At 47.5% G+C, this 15,443-nt stretch overlaps 1 protein-coding gene across 6 annotated transcripts in view; it reads right to left on the reverse strand.

Moving 5' to 3' along the window:
* Positions 1–15,443, reverse strand: part of LOC109885866 (palmitoyltransferase ZDHHC3) — a 31,096-nt gene that overhangs the window by 6,227 nt on the left and 9,426 nt on the right. For 4 of the 6 annotated variants that reach the window (XR_004206633.1, XM_031811930.1, XM_031811929.1 and 1 more), the window contains exons 5-8: positions 14,869–14,993; positions 10,933–11,029; positions 10,201–10,282; positions 8,239–8,369 (exon numbers count right to left, since the gene is read on the reverse strand). Coding sequence is in view for 5 of the 6 variants with exons in the window: in XM_031811930.1 (XP_031667790.1) it covers positions 8,239–8,369; positions 10,201–10,282; positions 10,933–11,029; positions 14,869–14,993 (435 nt within the window). In the remaining variant the exon portion in view is untranslated. Of the gene's footprint in view, positions 1–3,447; positions 3,947–8,238; positions 8,370–10,200; positions 10,283–10,932; positions 11,030–14,868; positions 14,994–15,443 lie in introns of those variants that run through there. The other 2 variants (XM_031811932.1, XM_031811931.1) reach the window with 1 other exon arrangement.

The following is a 15,443-nucleotide window of genomic DNA, read 5'->3' on the forward strand; positions in this document are numbered from 1 at the left end:
ATTAATATTTGATATATGACATAAGAAAATAAATAACAGCTTATTAAACAAACAGAAAATATTTATTCTTTCTCGGTGCCAAAGTGTTGAAAAACACATCAGTAAAAAGAAAATAAACATGTTCGGTCTTCACTAGCTGCTCACAGGCAAGACCCTCACAGCAGCAGTGTCAGGCCGCATCCCACATGGCACTCTGTTCCCCTCTACAGCGCACTACTTTTGACCAGGGCCCCAATAGAATGTAGCGCACTACTTTTGACCAGGGCCCCAATAGAATGTAGCGCACTACTTTTGACCAGGGCCCCAATAGAATGTAGCGCACTACTTTTGACCAGGGCCCCAATAGAATGTAGCGCACTACTTTTGACCAGGGCCCCAATAGAATGTAGCGCACTACTTTTGACCAGGGCCCCAATAGAATGTAGCGCACTACTTTTGACCAGGGCCCCAATAGAAAGTAGCGCACTACTTTTGACCAGGGCCCCAATAGAAAGCAGCGCACTACTTTTGACCAGGGCCCCAATAGAAAGTAGCGCACTACTTTTGACCAGGGCCCCAATAGAATGTAGCGCACTACTTTTGACCAGGGCCCCAATAGAAATTAGCGCACTACTTTTGACCAGGGCCCCAATAGAAAGTAGTGCACTACTTTTGACCAGGGCCCCAATAGAAAGTAGTGCACTATAGAGGGAATAGGGTGCCATTTGGAGACGCAGGCCTCAGTTAGGTGACAGTCCTCCTCAACAACCATCCATTCAAACTATAAACAGCAGAAAGACAAAAGGAAGAACAGATGACATAACGGACCGGTTTCCCCAGACACAGATGACATAACGGACCGGTTTCCCCAGACACAGATGACATAACGGACCGGTTTCCCCAGACACAGATGAAGAACAGATGACATAACGGACCGGTTTCCCCAGACACAGATGAAGAACAAATGACATAACGGACCGGTTTCCCCAGACACAGATGACATAACGGACCGGTTTCCCCAGACACAGATGACATAACGGACCGGTTTCCCCAGACACAGATGACATAACGGACCGGTTTCCCCAGACACAGATGACATAACGGACCGGTTTCCCCAGACACAGATGACATAACGGACCGGTTTCTCCAGACACAGATGAAGAACAAATGACATAACGGACCGGTTTCCCCAGACACAGATGAAGAACAGATGACATAACGGACCGGTTTCCCCAGACACAGATGAAGAACAGATGACATAACGGACCGGTTTCCCCAGACACAGATGAAGAACAGATGACATAACGGACCGGTTTCCGCAGACACAGATGAAGAACAAATGACATAACGGACCGGTTTCCCCAGACACAGATGAAGAACAGATGACATAACGGACCGGTTTCCCCAGACACAGATGAAGAACAGATGACATAACGGACCGGTTTCCCCAGACACAGATGACATAACGGACCGGTTTCCCCAGACACAGAGGAAGAACAGATGACATAACGGACCGGTTTCCCCAGACACAGATGAAGAACAAATGACATAACGGACCGGTTTCCCCAGACACAGATGACACCTCGTCCACGACTCAAAAGCGTTATCAAGAGAGATTGAAAGAGAGAGTTTTTTTTTATTCTAGGACCAAAAAAATTAATTATAATCTGTTTCTGTCTGGGAAAACGGGCCCAATTCAGTTTTTTTCTTCAAGCATACAAAAAGATCACAGGAGAAAAATAAACCTTTATAAACTCAGCTGATCGATAAATCTCAGGAAAAGTGCATATTTGTCATGATTTATGACGTGTAGCTTGATATATTTCGATGCTGATATTGTAGTACTACTACTGTATAATCAGTTTTGTTGGTTAATATTTTAGTATTTCGTAATACTCCCTTTTTTTATTTTACTTCACAAAATATATTTGAACTTGTTTAGTTCGTTTTGTGAATCACGACCTTCTGGTTTACACGTCTCCAAAAATAACTCAAAATTAAAGGTTTTAATTCACAACATAAAAACGTAAATTCTGGAGAAAACTACAGAATAAATTTAAAAAATTGACTTTTATATGCAGAACTTGGCACATAGAAATGAGAAAGATCAAATGAGTCAACGCCAACTTTTACACAAATATTCTGAAACACCACGTTTTCTTGTTCCTAAAGAAGAATAAACTTTAAAAATGAGCAGCATGTAGACAGCAACTTTCTTTAAAAACAACAAGAAAATATGAGTGTTTAACAAAAAGTAAGAGGGCTAACTTACTGATCCTCAACACACTATACTTCCACCTGGCTTCTAAAAGCCTCTCCAAACAGTCAACTGTACAGGCCTAGTGGTGTTCCTCTGTGCTGGGTTAGTTATGTATCAGAGAAGAAGAATCACAAGGCAAGAGGGGTTCAGTTTTTGACTGACAGGAGGACGGAATGTAGCCTGAGTGCCAGATCAGTTTGTGCTATTATGCCAACTCCTGACTTGGACATGATAGCACCAACAAACTGGCACTCGGGAGAAAGGAGAGACACAGAGGGGGGAGGGAGAGAGAGAGGGGGAGGAGAGAAAAGGGGGAGGGAGAGACACAGAGAGAGGGGGAGGAGAGAGAGGGGGGGAAGAGAGGGGGGGGGGGGAGAGAGAGGGGGAGGGAGAGAGAGGGGGAGGGAGAGAGAGGGGGGAAGAGAGAGGGGGGGAAGAGAGAGGGGGGGGGAGAGAGAGGGGGGAAGAGAGAGGGGGGGGGAAGAGAGAGGGGGGGAAGAGAGAGGGGGGGAAGAGAGAGGGGGGGAAGAGAGAGGGGGGAGGGAGAGAGAGGGAGGGAAGAGAGAGGGAGGGAGAGAGAGAGAGGGGGGAAAGAGAGAGGGGGGAGGGAGAGAGAGGGGGAGGGAGAGAGAGGGGGGAGGGAGAGAGAGGGGGGGAGGAGAGAGAAGGGAGAGACACAGAGAGAGGGGGAGGAGAGAGAGGGGGGAGGAGAGGGGGAGGAGAGAGAGGGGGGGGAGGGAGAGAGAGGGGGGAAGAGAGAGGGGGGGAAGAGAGTGGGGGGAAGAGAGAGGGGGGGGAAGAGAGAGGGGGGGGAAGAGAGAGGGAGGGAGGGAGAGAGAGGGAGGGAAGAGAGAGGGAGGGAGAGAGAGAGGGGGGGAAGAGAGAGGGGGGAGGGAGAGAGAGGGGGGAGGGAGAGAGAGAGGGGAGGGAGAGAGAGAGGGGAGGGAGAGAGAGAGGGGAGGGAGAGAGAGAGGGGAGGGAGAGAGAGAGGGGAGGGAGAGAGAGAGAGGGGGGGAGGAGAGAGAAGGGAGAGACACAGAGAGAGGGGGAGGAGAGAGAGGGGGGAGGAGAGAGAGGGGGGAGGAGAGAGAGGGGGGGAGGAGAGAGAAGCAATACAGAGGGGGAGGGGGGGACAGAGAGAGGGGGGGAGGGGGAGAGACAGAGAGAGGGGGGACAGAGAGAGAGGGGGGAGGACAGAGAGGGGGGGAGGAGAGAGAGACAGAGGGGGGGGACAGAGGGAAAAGTGATTCAGAAAACCAGAACAAATCAACAACACACATAAGAGTGAAAAACAGGCACATTTTATAATAGATATATTTTCCTCTGCAACTCCACTTGACTTTTGTTCCCAAGCAACATAAACAATAAACTGTGGCAATATAGAAGTGATGAAGTTGTTCAGAGTGATGAGGGATTACAATCACATTCAGCATTGTCAAGGAGTGTTGGGGAGGAGAGTCAGGGTGAGGTGGAGGGATGGGGTAGTTGGTGTTAACACACCTCTGTCTCAGAGTCTGTTTCCCCCCCCCCGGGTGGCTAAGCTCAGACCACATACTGGTAGGATTCAGCCTTCCCATGGGCCTTCCCAGGTTGGGTCAACGGGATAAACCAGAATATGGAGAAGGGGTGTCCAAATACCGCCTTCGTGTTCATCCACTTCGTTTTTTTACCCCATCTTCTCTCCTCCTTTTTCAACTGTTCTATGCCCTGGAAAAACGAGACACAACCAAACTTCAGTGTACTGTGAACCAATTTGACTTCTTCCTCCCTGATTGACATTCTGACTGACGAATCACAGGACCCCCTTTGCTTTTTTTTTCTTTTGATTTAAAACCACTCTTTCAAATCGAAAAGTTACAAAGTGGCTTAAGTTATGACTAAATGACCACAGGCTAATGTAGAGACTAAATGACCACAGGCTAATATACAGACTAAATGACCACAGGCTAATGTAGAGACTAAATGACCACAGGCTAATATACAGACTAAATGACCACAGGCTAATGTAGAGACTAAATGACCACAGGCTAATATACAGACTAAATGACCATAGGCTAATGTACAGACTAAATGACCACAGGCTAATATACAGACTAAATGACCATAGGCTAATATACAGACTAATGTACAGACTAAATGACCACAGGCTAATGTAGAGACTAATGTAGAGACTAAATGACCACAGGCTAATGTAGAGACTAAATGACCACAGGCTAATGTAGAGACTAAATGACCACAGGCTAATGTAGAGACTAAATGACCACAGGCTAATGTAGAGACTAAATGACCATAGGCTAATGTAGAGACTAAATGACCACAGGCTAATGTACAGACTAAATGACCACAGGCTAATGTACAGACTAAATGACCACAGGCTAATGTACAGACTAAATGACCACAGGCTAATGTACAGACTAAATGACCACAGGCTAATGTACAGACTAAATGACCACAGGCTAATGTACAGACTAAATGACCACAGGCTAATATACAGACTAAATGACCACAGGCTAATGTACAGACTAAATGACCACAGGCTAATGTACAGACTAAATGACCACAGGCTAATGTACAGACTAAATGACCACAGGCTAATATACAGACTAAATGACCACAGGCTAATGTACAGACTAAATGACCACAGGCTAATGTACAGACTAAATGACCACAGGCTAATATACAGACTAAATGACCACAGGCTAATGTACAGACTAAATGACCACAGGCTAATGTACAGACTAAATGACCACAGGCTAATGTACAGACTAAATGACCACAGGCTAATATACAGACTAAATGACCACAGGCTAATGTACAGACTAAATGACCACAGGCTAATGTACAGACTAAATGACCACAGGCTAATATACAGACTAAATGACCACAGGCTAATGTACAGACTAAATGACCACAGGCTAATGTACAGACTAAATGACCACAGGCTAATGTAGAGACTAAATGACCACAGGCTAATGTAGAGACTAAATGACCACAGGCTAATGTACAGACTAAATGACCACAGGCTAATGTACAGACTAAATGACCACAGGCTAATGTACAGAGCATTCGGAAAGTATTCAGACCCCTTGACCCTTTCCAAATGTTGTTACTTTACAGCCTCATTCTAAAATTAATATAATTAAAATCCTCAATCTACAAATATAACCCCATAATGACAAAGCAAAAACAGGTTTAGACATTTTTGCAAATGTATTAAATAAAAAAATAAAAAACTCAAATATTACATTTCCACAAGTATTCAGACCCTTTACTCAGTACTTTGGCAGTGATTACAGCCTCCAGTCTTCTTGAGAAAAACACCTGTATTTGGGGAGTTTCTCCCATTCTTCTCTGCAGATCCTCTCAAGCTCTGTCAGGTTGGATGAGGAGCTTCGCTGTTCAGCTATTTTCAGGTCTCTCCAGAGATGTTAGATCGGGTTCAAGTCCGGGCTCTGGCTGGGCCACTCAAGGACATTCAGAGACTTGTCCCAAAGTCACTCCTGAGTTGTCTTGTCTGTGTGCTTAGGGTCGTTGTCCTGTTGGAAGGTGAACCTACGCCCCAGTCTGAGGTCCTGAGTGCTCTGGAGCAGGTTTTCATTAAGGATCTCTCTCTGTACTTTGCTCCGTTCATCTTTCCCTCGATCCTAACTAGTCTCCCAGTCCGTGCTGCTGAAAAACATCCCCACAGCATGATGCTGCCACCACCACCACCATGCTTCACCTCCCTGACCAAGGCCCTTCACCGCTTGGCATTCAGGTCAAAATAGTTCAATCTTGGTTTCATCAGACCAGAAAATCGTGTTTCTCATGATCAGAGTGCTTTAGGGGCTCTACGGACAATTCCGTCAACCTCATCGCTTAGTTTTTGCTCTGACGTGCACTGTCAACTGTGGGACTTTATATAGACAGGTGTGTGCCATTCCAAATCATGTCCAATCAATTGAATTTACCACAGGTGGACTGAAATCAAGTTGTAGAAACATCTCAAGGATGATCAATGGAAACAGGATGCACCTGATCTCCATTTTGAGTCTCATAGCAAAAGGTCTGAAAACTAAAATGTAAATACGTTTTCTGTCGATTTTTTTTAATGAGGGATTTTTTAATTTTTTTAAATCAATTTTAGAATACGGCTGTAACGTAACAAAATGTGGAAAAAGGTCAAGGAGTCTGAATACTCCCTGAATGGACTGTAGACTAAATGTCAACACACTGAGGTCTAATGAACATCCTTCCCCACTTGAGGCTCCATGAGAGAGAATACAGCCATAGAACATTTAACTTCTAGGACTACAACCAGGCCCCCGACTACGCCCACCCGGGCCCCCGACTACGCCCACCCTGGCCCCCCGACTACGCCCACCCGGCCCCCCGACTACGCCCACCCGGCCCCCCGACTACGCCCACCAGGCCCCCCGACTACGCCCACCCGGCCCCCCGACTACGCCCACCCGGCCCCCGACTACGCCCCCCGACTACGCCCACCCGGGCCCCCGACTACGCCCACCCCGGCCCCCCCCCGACTACGCCCACCCCGGCCCCCCGACTACGCCCACCCGGCCCCCCGACTACGCCCACCCGGCCCCCCGACTACGCCCACCCGGCCCCCCGACTACGCCCACCCGGCCCCCGACTACGCCCCCCGACTACGCCCACCCGGGCCCCCGACTACGCCCACCCCGGCCCCCCCCGACTACGCCCACCCCGGCCCCCCGACTACGCCCACCCGGCCCCCCCGACTACGCCCACCCGGGCCCCCGACTACACCCACCCGGGCCCCCGACTACACCCACCCGGGCCCCCGACTACACCCACCCGGGACCCGACTACACCCACCCGGGAATCAGGTCTGAAGTTGCAGACAAAAAATACATTTGAGCAAGAAAGCAGAGTTAGTTTAGTTAGTTTTAAAGCACTAAACGTTGTACAGACATGCACACAGAGAGGTCTACAGTCTACTATAGAACACAGAGAGGTCTACAGTCTACCATAGAACACACAGAGAGATCTACAGTCTACCATAGAACACACAGAGAGGTCTACAGTCTACCATAGAACACACAGAGAGGTCTACAGTCTACCATAGAACACACAGAGAGATCTACAGTCTACTATAGAACACACAGAGAGATCTACAGTCTACCATAGAACACACAGAGAGATCTACAGTCTACCATAGAACACACAGAGAGGTCTACAGTCTACCATAGAACACACAGAGAGGTCTACAGTCTACCATAGAACACACAGAGAGGTCTACAGTCTACCATAGAACACACAGAGAGATCTACAGTCTACCATAGAACACACAGAGAGATCTACAGTCTACCATAGAACACACAGAGAGGTCTACAGTCTACTAACTACATGGTTTATGATGGTTCAAAGAGAGGAAACTGATCCTCTCACACAGATACATGAACACGTTTCTTTCTATCAGCAAGCCTTGAGCTGTTTCAAGTTGAATACTTCCTTTATATAAGAAAATATCTGTTACTGTAGAAACAAGACTGGACTCATAAATCCCACTCGGAGATGATCCGACTACGAAGCAGAGCCTTTCTCTATACACTCTTATAGACACTAACTTCCACTTAAGTCGAACTTTCAGGACACTAAGTGAAAATTTCCACTCAAAGTGGAAGTTAGGATTCACCTCTGTACGGGTAAGCTGCTGTAGAGAGGTTAAGGTTCATAGGTCATACATACAGTAGATAAGCACCAAAGCAACAGCAGTTGGGGAGCAGACTTGGCTTAAATACATTAGGTCAAATACTTGGGAGGTGCACTTGATGAAGTTTGCCCGTACAAATGGAATAGGCCTAGCTGAAACGCCAAATGGAATAGTCCCAAAAGTGCAAAACTCCACCCTGCACATCAGTCAAGCTATATAAAGCACACCTAAAGCATTTTGACATAACATGATGTATTTAATCCAGGTCTGATGAAGAGGAGGTGGTGAAGGGGAGGAAGAGAGGAACACGTTTGGTCTTACGTACCGTCTCGTCTGTACAGATGGAATGGACCTGAGTCCCGAACATCACAGAGGTGAAGATGAGGAAGAGGAGGGCCTCAAAGCACAGGAGGATGAGGAGGATGACGGTCGCAGGAGGTGAGAAGGAACTGCACTCTGGGAGTTGGAGTTCAGGAAGGGGGGGGGGGGGGGGAGACACACGTTTACACTCACAGCACAGTGGAAGCAACATTTCTAGACGGGTTGATGTGTTCTAAGCAGCTGGATGCTTGGGGCGGCAGGGTAGCGGTTAGAGCGTTGGACTAGTAACCGAAAGGTTGCAAGTTCGAATCCCCGAGCTGACAAGGTACAAATCTGTCGTTCTGCCCCTGAACAGGCAGTTAACCCACTGTTCCTAGGCCGTCATTGAAAATAAGAATTTGTTCTTAACTGACTTGCCTGGTTAAATAAAGGTAAAATTAAATTTAAAAAATGTTGTACATCACAGTCTTATCAGATAGATGACTGGGACGATGGCAAAGGTGAATAAAAATGCCAGGATTCAGTTATGATGTCATTGTTTTAGCACCATCTACAGAGTTATTAAAAACTACGGCACGCGACATGGGTCAATGTGCCAATAAACTTTTGGGGCTTTTCAAATGGAACAATATGCAGAGTTTATATCACACACAGACAGTCGTACACTAACTGTGCAACATACTGTAGCACTGCAGAGCTATACACTATGTGGAAACAAGGCGACTCCATATTCTGAGGGTATGGATAAGTTTCCCATGAGATGGGTGGGTATGGATAAGTTTCCCATGAGATGGGCGGGTATGGATAAGTTTCCCATGAGATGGGTGGGTATGGATAAGTTTCCCATGAGATGGGTGGGTATGGATAAGTTTCCCATGAGATGGGTGGGTATGGATAAGTTTCCCATGAGATGGGTGGGTATGGATAAGTTTCCCATGAGATGGGTGGGTATGGAACAGTTTCCCATGAGATGGGCGGGTATGGAACAGTTTCCCCATGAGATGGGCGGGTATGGAACAGTTTCCCATGAGATGGGCGGGTATGGAACAGTTTCCCATGAGATGGGTGGGTATGGAACAGTTTCCCATGAGATGGGTGGGTATGGCCTCATCTGAAATACTTAAAAACTTCTTAGGGATAGTGCCCCCTATTTTCACGTCCAGATGAAAAGGACGCCCAAAGTAAACTGCCTGCTACTCAGGCCCAGAAGCTAGGATATGCATATAATTGGTAGATGTGGATAGAAAACACTCTAGTTTCTAAAACTGTTAAAATAATGTCTGTGAGTTTACAGGTAATTTATTAGATACTTTGTAGTCATGTTGGAACCAGTATATTTCTGAATCAATAAAATTCACATTTTTGGGACATAAAGAAGGACATTATTGAACAAAAACGTCATTTGTGATGTTTCTGGGACATTTTGGTGTGACAACAGAAGAAGATCTTCAAAAGGTAAGGCATTAATTATATCGCTATTTCAGACTTTTGGAGCACACCTGCCTGGTTGAAATCTGATTGTATGCGGAGCGCTGTCCTCAGATAAATCGCATGGTCTGCTTTCGCCATAAAGCCATTTTGAAATCTGTATGCGGAGCGCTGTCCTCAGATAAATCGCATGGTCTGCTTTCGCCATAAAGCCATTTTGAAATCTGATACAGCGGCTGGATTAACAAGAAGTTCAGCTTTATTTTGATGTATCACACTTGTATGTTTCATGAATTCTTATTATGAGTATTTCTGTTTTTGAATGTGGCACGCTGCAATTTCACTAGATGTTGTCAAATCAATCCCGTTAACGAGTGGGAAGGGAGCACTAAGAAGTTAAGAACACAACCAGAGACCATTGTTATGGTTGACAGGAGCTGATTGAAAGATCATTGTGTTATCACGAGCTCTACATCAAACCAATGAGAAGCCAGGTGAAAAAAATAAAAAATAATTTAAAAAGGTCAAAAGCACTTACTTGTCCAATCATCTTCGAAGCAGTACAGGAAGTGGAAGACCACCATCACCAGAGAGTGGAGGGAGATGAGTGCAATGTACATCTGGAACACACAGACTCATGGTAAGACCGGGTACTACAGAACAGTTTCCCATGAGATAGGCGATATGGAACAGTTTCCTATGAGATGGGTGGATATGGAACAGTTTCCCCATGAGATGGGTAGATATGGAACAGTTTCCCCATGAGATGGGCGATATGGAACAGTTTCCCCATGAGATGGGTGGATATGGAACAGTTTCCCCATGAGATGGGTAGATATGGAACAGTTTCCCCATGAGATGGGTGGATATGGAACAGTTTCCCCATGAGATGGGTGGATATGGAACAGTTTCCCCATGAGATGGGTGGATATGGAACAGTTTCCCATGAGATGGGTGGATATGGAACAGTTTCCCCATGAGATGGGTGGGAATTAAACAGTTTCCCATGAGATGGGTAGATATGGAACAGTTTCCCCATGAGATGGGTGGGTATGGAACAGGGTGGATATGGAACAGTTTCCCATGAGATGTGTGGATATGGAACGAAGTCATTTTCAGTGCATTTGACAACTTAAAAACATCTTAATTCCTAACTTTCCAATAGGTAGTGTGTGTTGGCTACTGGTCGGTGTTATTGCAGCAGGCTGAAGGTGTCATGGGGTCTACAGTATGGAACGTTCCAGTATGTAAAGGATAGACTGGTACGTACTGTGAAGAGCACAAAGAACTTCTGGTTGTTCTCTCCCACACAGTTGTTAACCCAGGGACAGTGGTGGTCCATCTTCCTTATGCAGCGCTTACACACACTAGTATGGAGGGAGAGAGAGAACTAATTACACACACTAGTATAGAGGGAGAGAGAGAACTAATTACACACACACTAGTATGGAGGGAGAGAGAGAACTAATCACACACACTAGTATGGAGGGAAACATCCATGGAGAGAGAGAACTAATTACACACACTAGTATAGAGGGAAACATCCATGGAGAGAGAGAGAACTAATTACACACACTAGTATGGAGGGAGAGAGAGAACTAATCACACACACTAGTATAGAGGGAGAGAGAGAACTAATTACACACACTAGTATAGAGGGAGAGAGAGAACTAATTACACACACTAGTATGGAGGGAGAGAGAGAACTAATTACACACACTAGTATAGAGGGAGAGAGAGAACTAATTACACACACTAGTATGGAGGGAGAGAAAGAACTAATTACACACACTAGTATGGAGGGAGAGAGAGAACTAATTACACACACTAGTATAGAGGGAAACATCCATGGAGAGAGAGAACTAATTACACACACTAGTATAGAGGGAAACATCCATGGAGAGAGAGAGAGAGAGAACTAATTACACACACTAGTATTGAGGGAAAAACCCATGGAGAGAGAGAACTAATTACACACACTAGTATGGAGGGGAACATCCATGGAGAGAGAGAACTAATTACACACACTAGTATGGAGGAGAACATCCATGGAGAGAGAGAGAGAACTAACTACGTTGGTCCTGAAGTCACAGTGTCCAGCAGACAGTCTGCCTCAGCTGACCGTTGGTCCTAAAGTCACAGCAGACAGTCTGCCTCAGCTAACCGTTGGTCCTAAAGTCACAGTGGTCAGCAGACAGTCTGCCTCAGCTGACCGTTGGTCCTAAAGTCACAGCAGACAGTCTGCCTCAGCTGACCGCTGGTCCTAAAGTCAGTGTTCAGCAGACAGTCTGCCTCAGCTGAACGTTGGTCCTAAAGTCAGTGTTCAGCAGACAGTCTGCCTCAGCTGACCGTTGGTCCTAAAGTCACAGCAGACAGTCTGCCTCAGCTGACCGTTGGTCCTAAAGTCACAGTGTTCAGCAGACAGTCTGCCTCAGCTGACCATTGGTCCTAAAGTCACGGCAGACAGTCTGCCTCAGCTGACCGTTGGTCCTAAAGTCACAGCAGACAGTCTGCCTCAGCTAACCGTTGGTCCTAAAGTCACAGTGGTCAGCAGACAGTCTGCCTCAGCTGACCGTTGGTCCTAAAGTCACAGCAGACAGTCTGCCTCAGCTGACCGCTGGTCCTAAAGTCAGTGTTCAGCAGACAGTCTGCCTCAGCTGAACGTTGGTCCTAAAGTCAGTGTTCAGCAGACAGTCTGCCTCAGCTGACCGTTGGTCCTAAAGTCACAGCAGACAGTCTGCCTCAGCTGACCGTTGGTCCTAAAGTCACAGTGTTCAGCAGACAGTCTGCCTCAGCTGACCATTGGTCCTAAAGTCACGGCAGACAGTCTGCCTCAGCTGACCATTGGTCCTAAAGTCACGGCAGACCTACTATACTGTATGGAGGGAGGAGTCCCGCCCGTCTGATCAACTGGGACTTTGAGTCAGGGTTCCCCAACCTGCAGTGTTCTCTGGGACAGTGTCAGTCAGGGTTACTCTACCTGCAGTGTCCTCTGTTCTCTGGGACAGTGTCAGTCAGGGTTACTCTACCTGCAGTGTCCTCTGGGACAGTGTCAGTCAGGGTTACTCTACCTGCAGTGTCCTCTGGGACAGTGTCAGTCAGGGTTACTCTACCTGCAGTGTCCTCTGTTCTCTGGGACAGTGTCAGTCAGGGTTACTCTACCTGCAGTGTCCTCTGGGACAGTCAGTCAGGGTTACTCTACCTGCAGTGTCCTCTGTTCTCTGGGACAGTGTCAGTCAGGGTTACTCTACCTGCAGTGTTCTCTGTTCTCTAGGACAGTGTCAGTCAGGGTTACTCTACCTGCAGTGTCCTCTGTTCTCTGGGACAGTGTCAGTCAGGGTTACTCTACCTGCAGTGTCCTCTGTTCTCTGTTCTCTGTGACAGTGTCAGTCAGGGTTACTCTACCTGCAGTGTCCTCTGTTCTCTGTTCTCTGGGACAGTGTCAGTCAGGGTTACTCTACCTGCAGTGTCCTCTGGGACAGTCAGTCAGGGTTACTCTACCTGCAGTGTCCTCTGGGACAGTGTCAGTCAGGGTTACTCTACCTGCAGTGTCCTCTGTTCTCTGGGACAGTGTCAGTCAGGGTTACTCTACCTGCAGTGTTCTCTGGGACAGTCAGTCAGGGTTACTCTACCTGCAGTGTCCTCTGGGACAGTGTCAGTCAGGGTTACTCTACCTGCAGTGTTCTCTGGGACAGTGTCAGTCAGGGTTACTCTACCTGCAGTGTTCTCTGGGACAGTCAGTCAGGGTTACTCTACCTGCAGTGTTCTCTGGGACAGTCAGACAGGGTTACTCTACCTGCAGTGTTCTCTGGGACAGTGTCAGTCAGGGTTACTCTACCTGCAGTGTTCTCTGTTCTCTGGGACAGTGTCAGTCAGGGTTACTCTACCTGCAGTGTTCTCTGTTCTCTAGGACAGTGTCAGTCAGGGTTACTCTACCTGCAGTGTCCTCTGTTCTCTGGGACAGTGTCAGTCAGGGTTACTCTACCTGCAGTGTCCTCTGTTCTCTGGAACAGTGTCAGTCAGGGTTACTCTACCTGCAGTGTCCTCTGGGACAGTCAGTCAGGGTTACTCTACCTGCAGTGTCTTCTGTTCTCTGGTACAGTGTCAGTCAGGGTTACTCTACCTGCAGTGTTCTCTGGGACAGTGTCAGTCAGGGTTACTCTACCTGCAGTGTCTTCTGTTCTCTGGTACAGTGTCAGTCAGGGTTACTCTACCTGCAGTGTTCTCTGGGACAGTGTCAGTCAGGGTTACTCTACCTGCAGTGTTCTCTGTTCTCTGGGACAGTGTCAGTCAGGGTTACTCTACCTGCAGTGTTCTCTGGGACAGTCAGTCAGGGTTACTCTACCTGCAGTGTCCTCTGGGACAGTCAGGCAGGGTTACTCTACCTGCAGTGTTCTCTGTTCTCTAGGACAGTGTCAGTCAGGGTTACTCTACCTGCAGTGTCCTCTGTTCTCTGTTCTCTGTGACAGTGTCAGTCAGGGTTACTCTACCTGCAGTGTTCTCTGGGACAGTGTCAGTCAGGGTTACTCTACCTGCAGTGTCTTCTGTTCTCTGGTACAGTCAGTCAGGGTTACTCTACCTGCAGTGTTCTCTGTGATGTGAGCCAGCCATTCAGAGATGTGCTAGGTGATCCTACCTACAGTGATGTGAGCCAGCCATTCAAAGAGATGTATTGGGTCATCCTACCTACAGTGATGTGCTGAGTCATCCTACCTACAGTGATGTGAGCCAGCCATTCATCCTACCTACAGTGATGTGAGCCAGCCATTCAAAGAGATGTATTGGGTCATCCTACCTACAGTGATGTGAGCCAGCCATTCATCCTACCTACAGTGATGTGAGCCAGCCATTCATCCTACCTACAGTGATGTGAGCCAGCCATTCAAAGAGATGTGCCGAGTCATCCTACCTACAGTGATGCGCCGAGTCATCCTACCTACAGTGATGCGCCGAGTCATCCTACCTACAGTGATGCGCCGAGTCATCCTACCTACAGTGATGCGCCGAGTCATCCTACCTACAGTGATGCGCCGAGTCATCCTACCTACAGTGATGCGCCGAGTCATCCTACCTACAGTGATGCGCCGAGTCATCCTACCTACAGTGATGTGCCGAGTCATCCTACCTACAGTGATGTGCCGAGTCATCCTACCTACAGTGATGTGCCGAGTCATCCTACCTACAGTGATGTGCCGAGTCATCCTACCTACAGTGATGTGCCCGGTCAGGCTTGATGCTGCAGCACTTGGGACACTTGTACACCACCTGTCCCGGCTTCAGCTGAAGACTCTCGATGTACTCTTTCGTGGCGTTTCCTGTTGGCACAGCTCCCTATAGGACAGACAGAGCAATGAGTTGACTTGATGACTTATCATGACTCACCTGTTGGTGAAATGGGGTCTACTGTTGCAGTGGTCAGGCAGTGTTATAGAATGTTGATGTGCTTTAAGTTGGTGCATTACTGTATTGGCTGCAGTCTTGCGAGCTCTGACCCAACTTTGCAATTTTTCTTATAACTTATGATCGATAAGAACATCAGATCGGCAGTTCATGACCTCAATTCCGGCTTCAACGTCGACTCATCTGCCCTGGGATATTTGCATAAGTCCGACCCAATTTTTAGGCTATCCAAGAGAAAACGCAGGCAAAAAAAAGAGGCAGGAGGAGGGAGCACTCGCGAGATTAAAGCGAATAGAAATCTAGCAACCTCTGACCTCTTAATTGTGGATTTTCTATCAACAGGACTCTTGTAACCGCAATTTTCTGGGCTTTTCTGAAACT

The sequence above is a fragment of the Oncorhynchus kisutch genome, unplaced genomic scaffold, assembly GCF_002021735.2.
Source record: "Oncorhynchus kisutch isolate 150728-3 unplaced genomic scaffold, Okis_V2 Okis02a-Okis13b_hom, whole genome shotgun sequence".
In the NCBI taxonomy this organism is placed as follows: domain Eukaryota; kingdom Metazoa; phylum Chordata; class Actinopteri; order Salmoniformes; family Salmonidae; genus Oncorhynchus; species Oncorhynchus kisutch.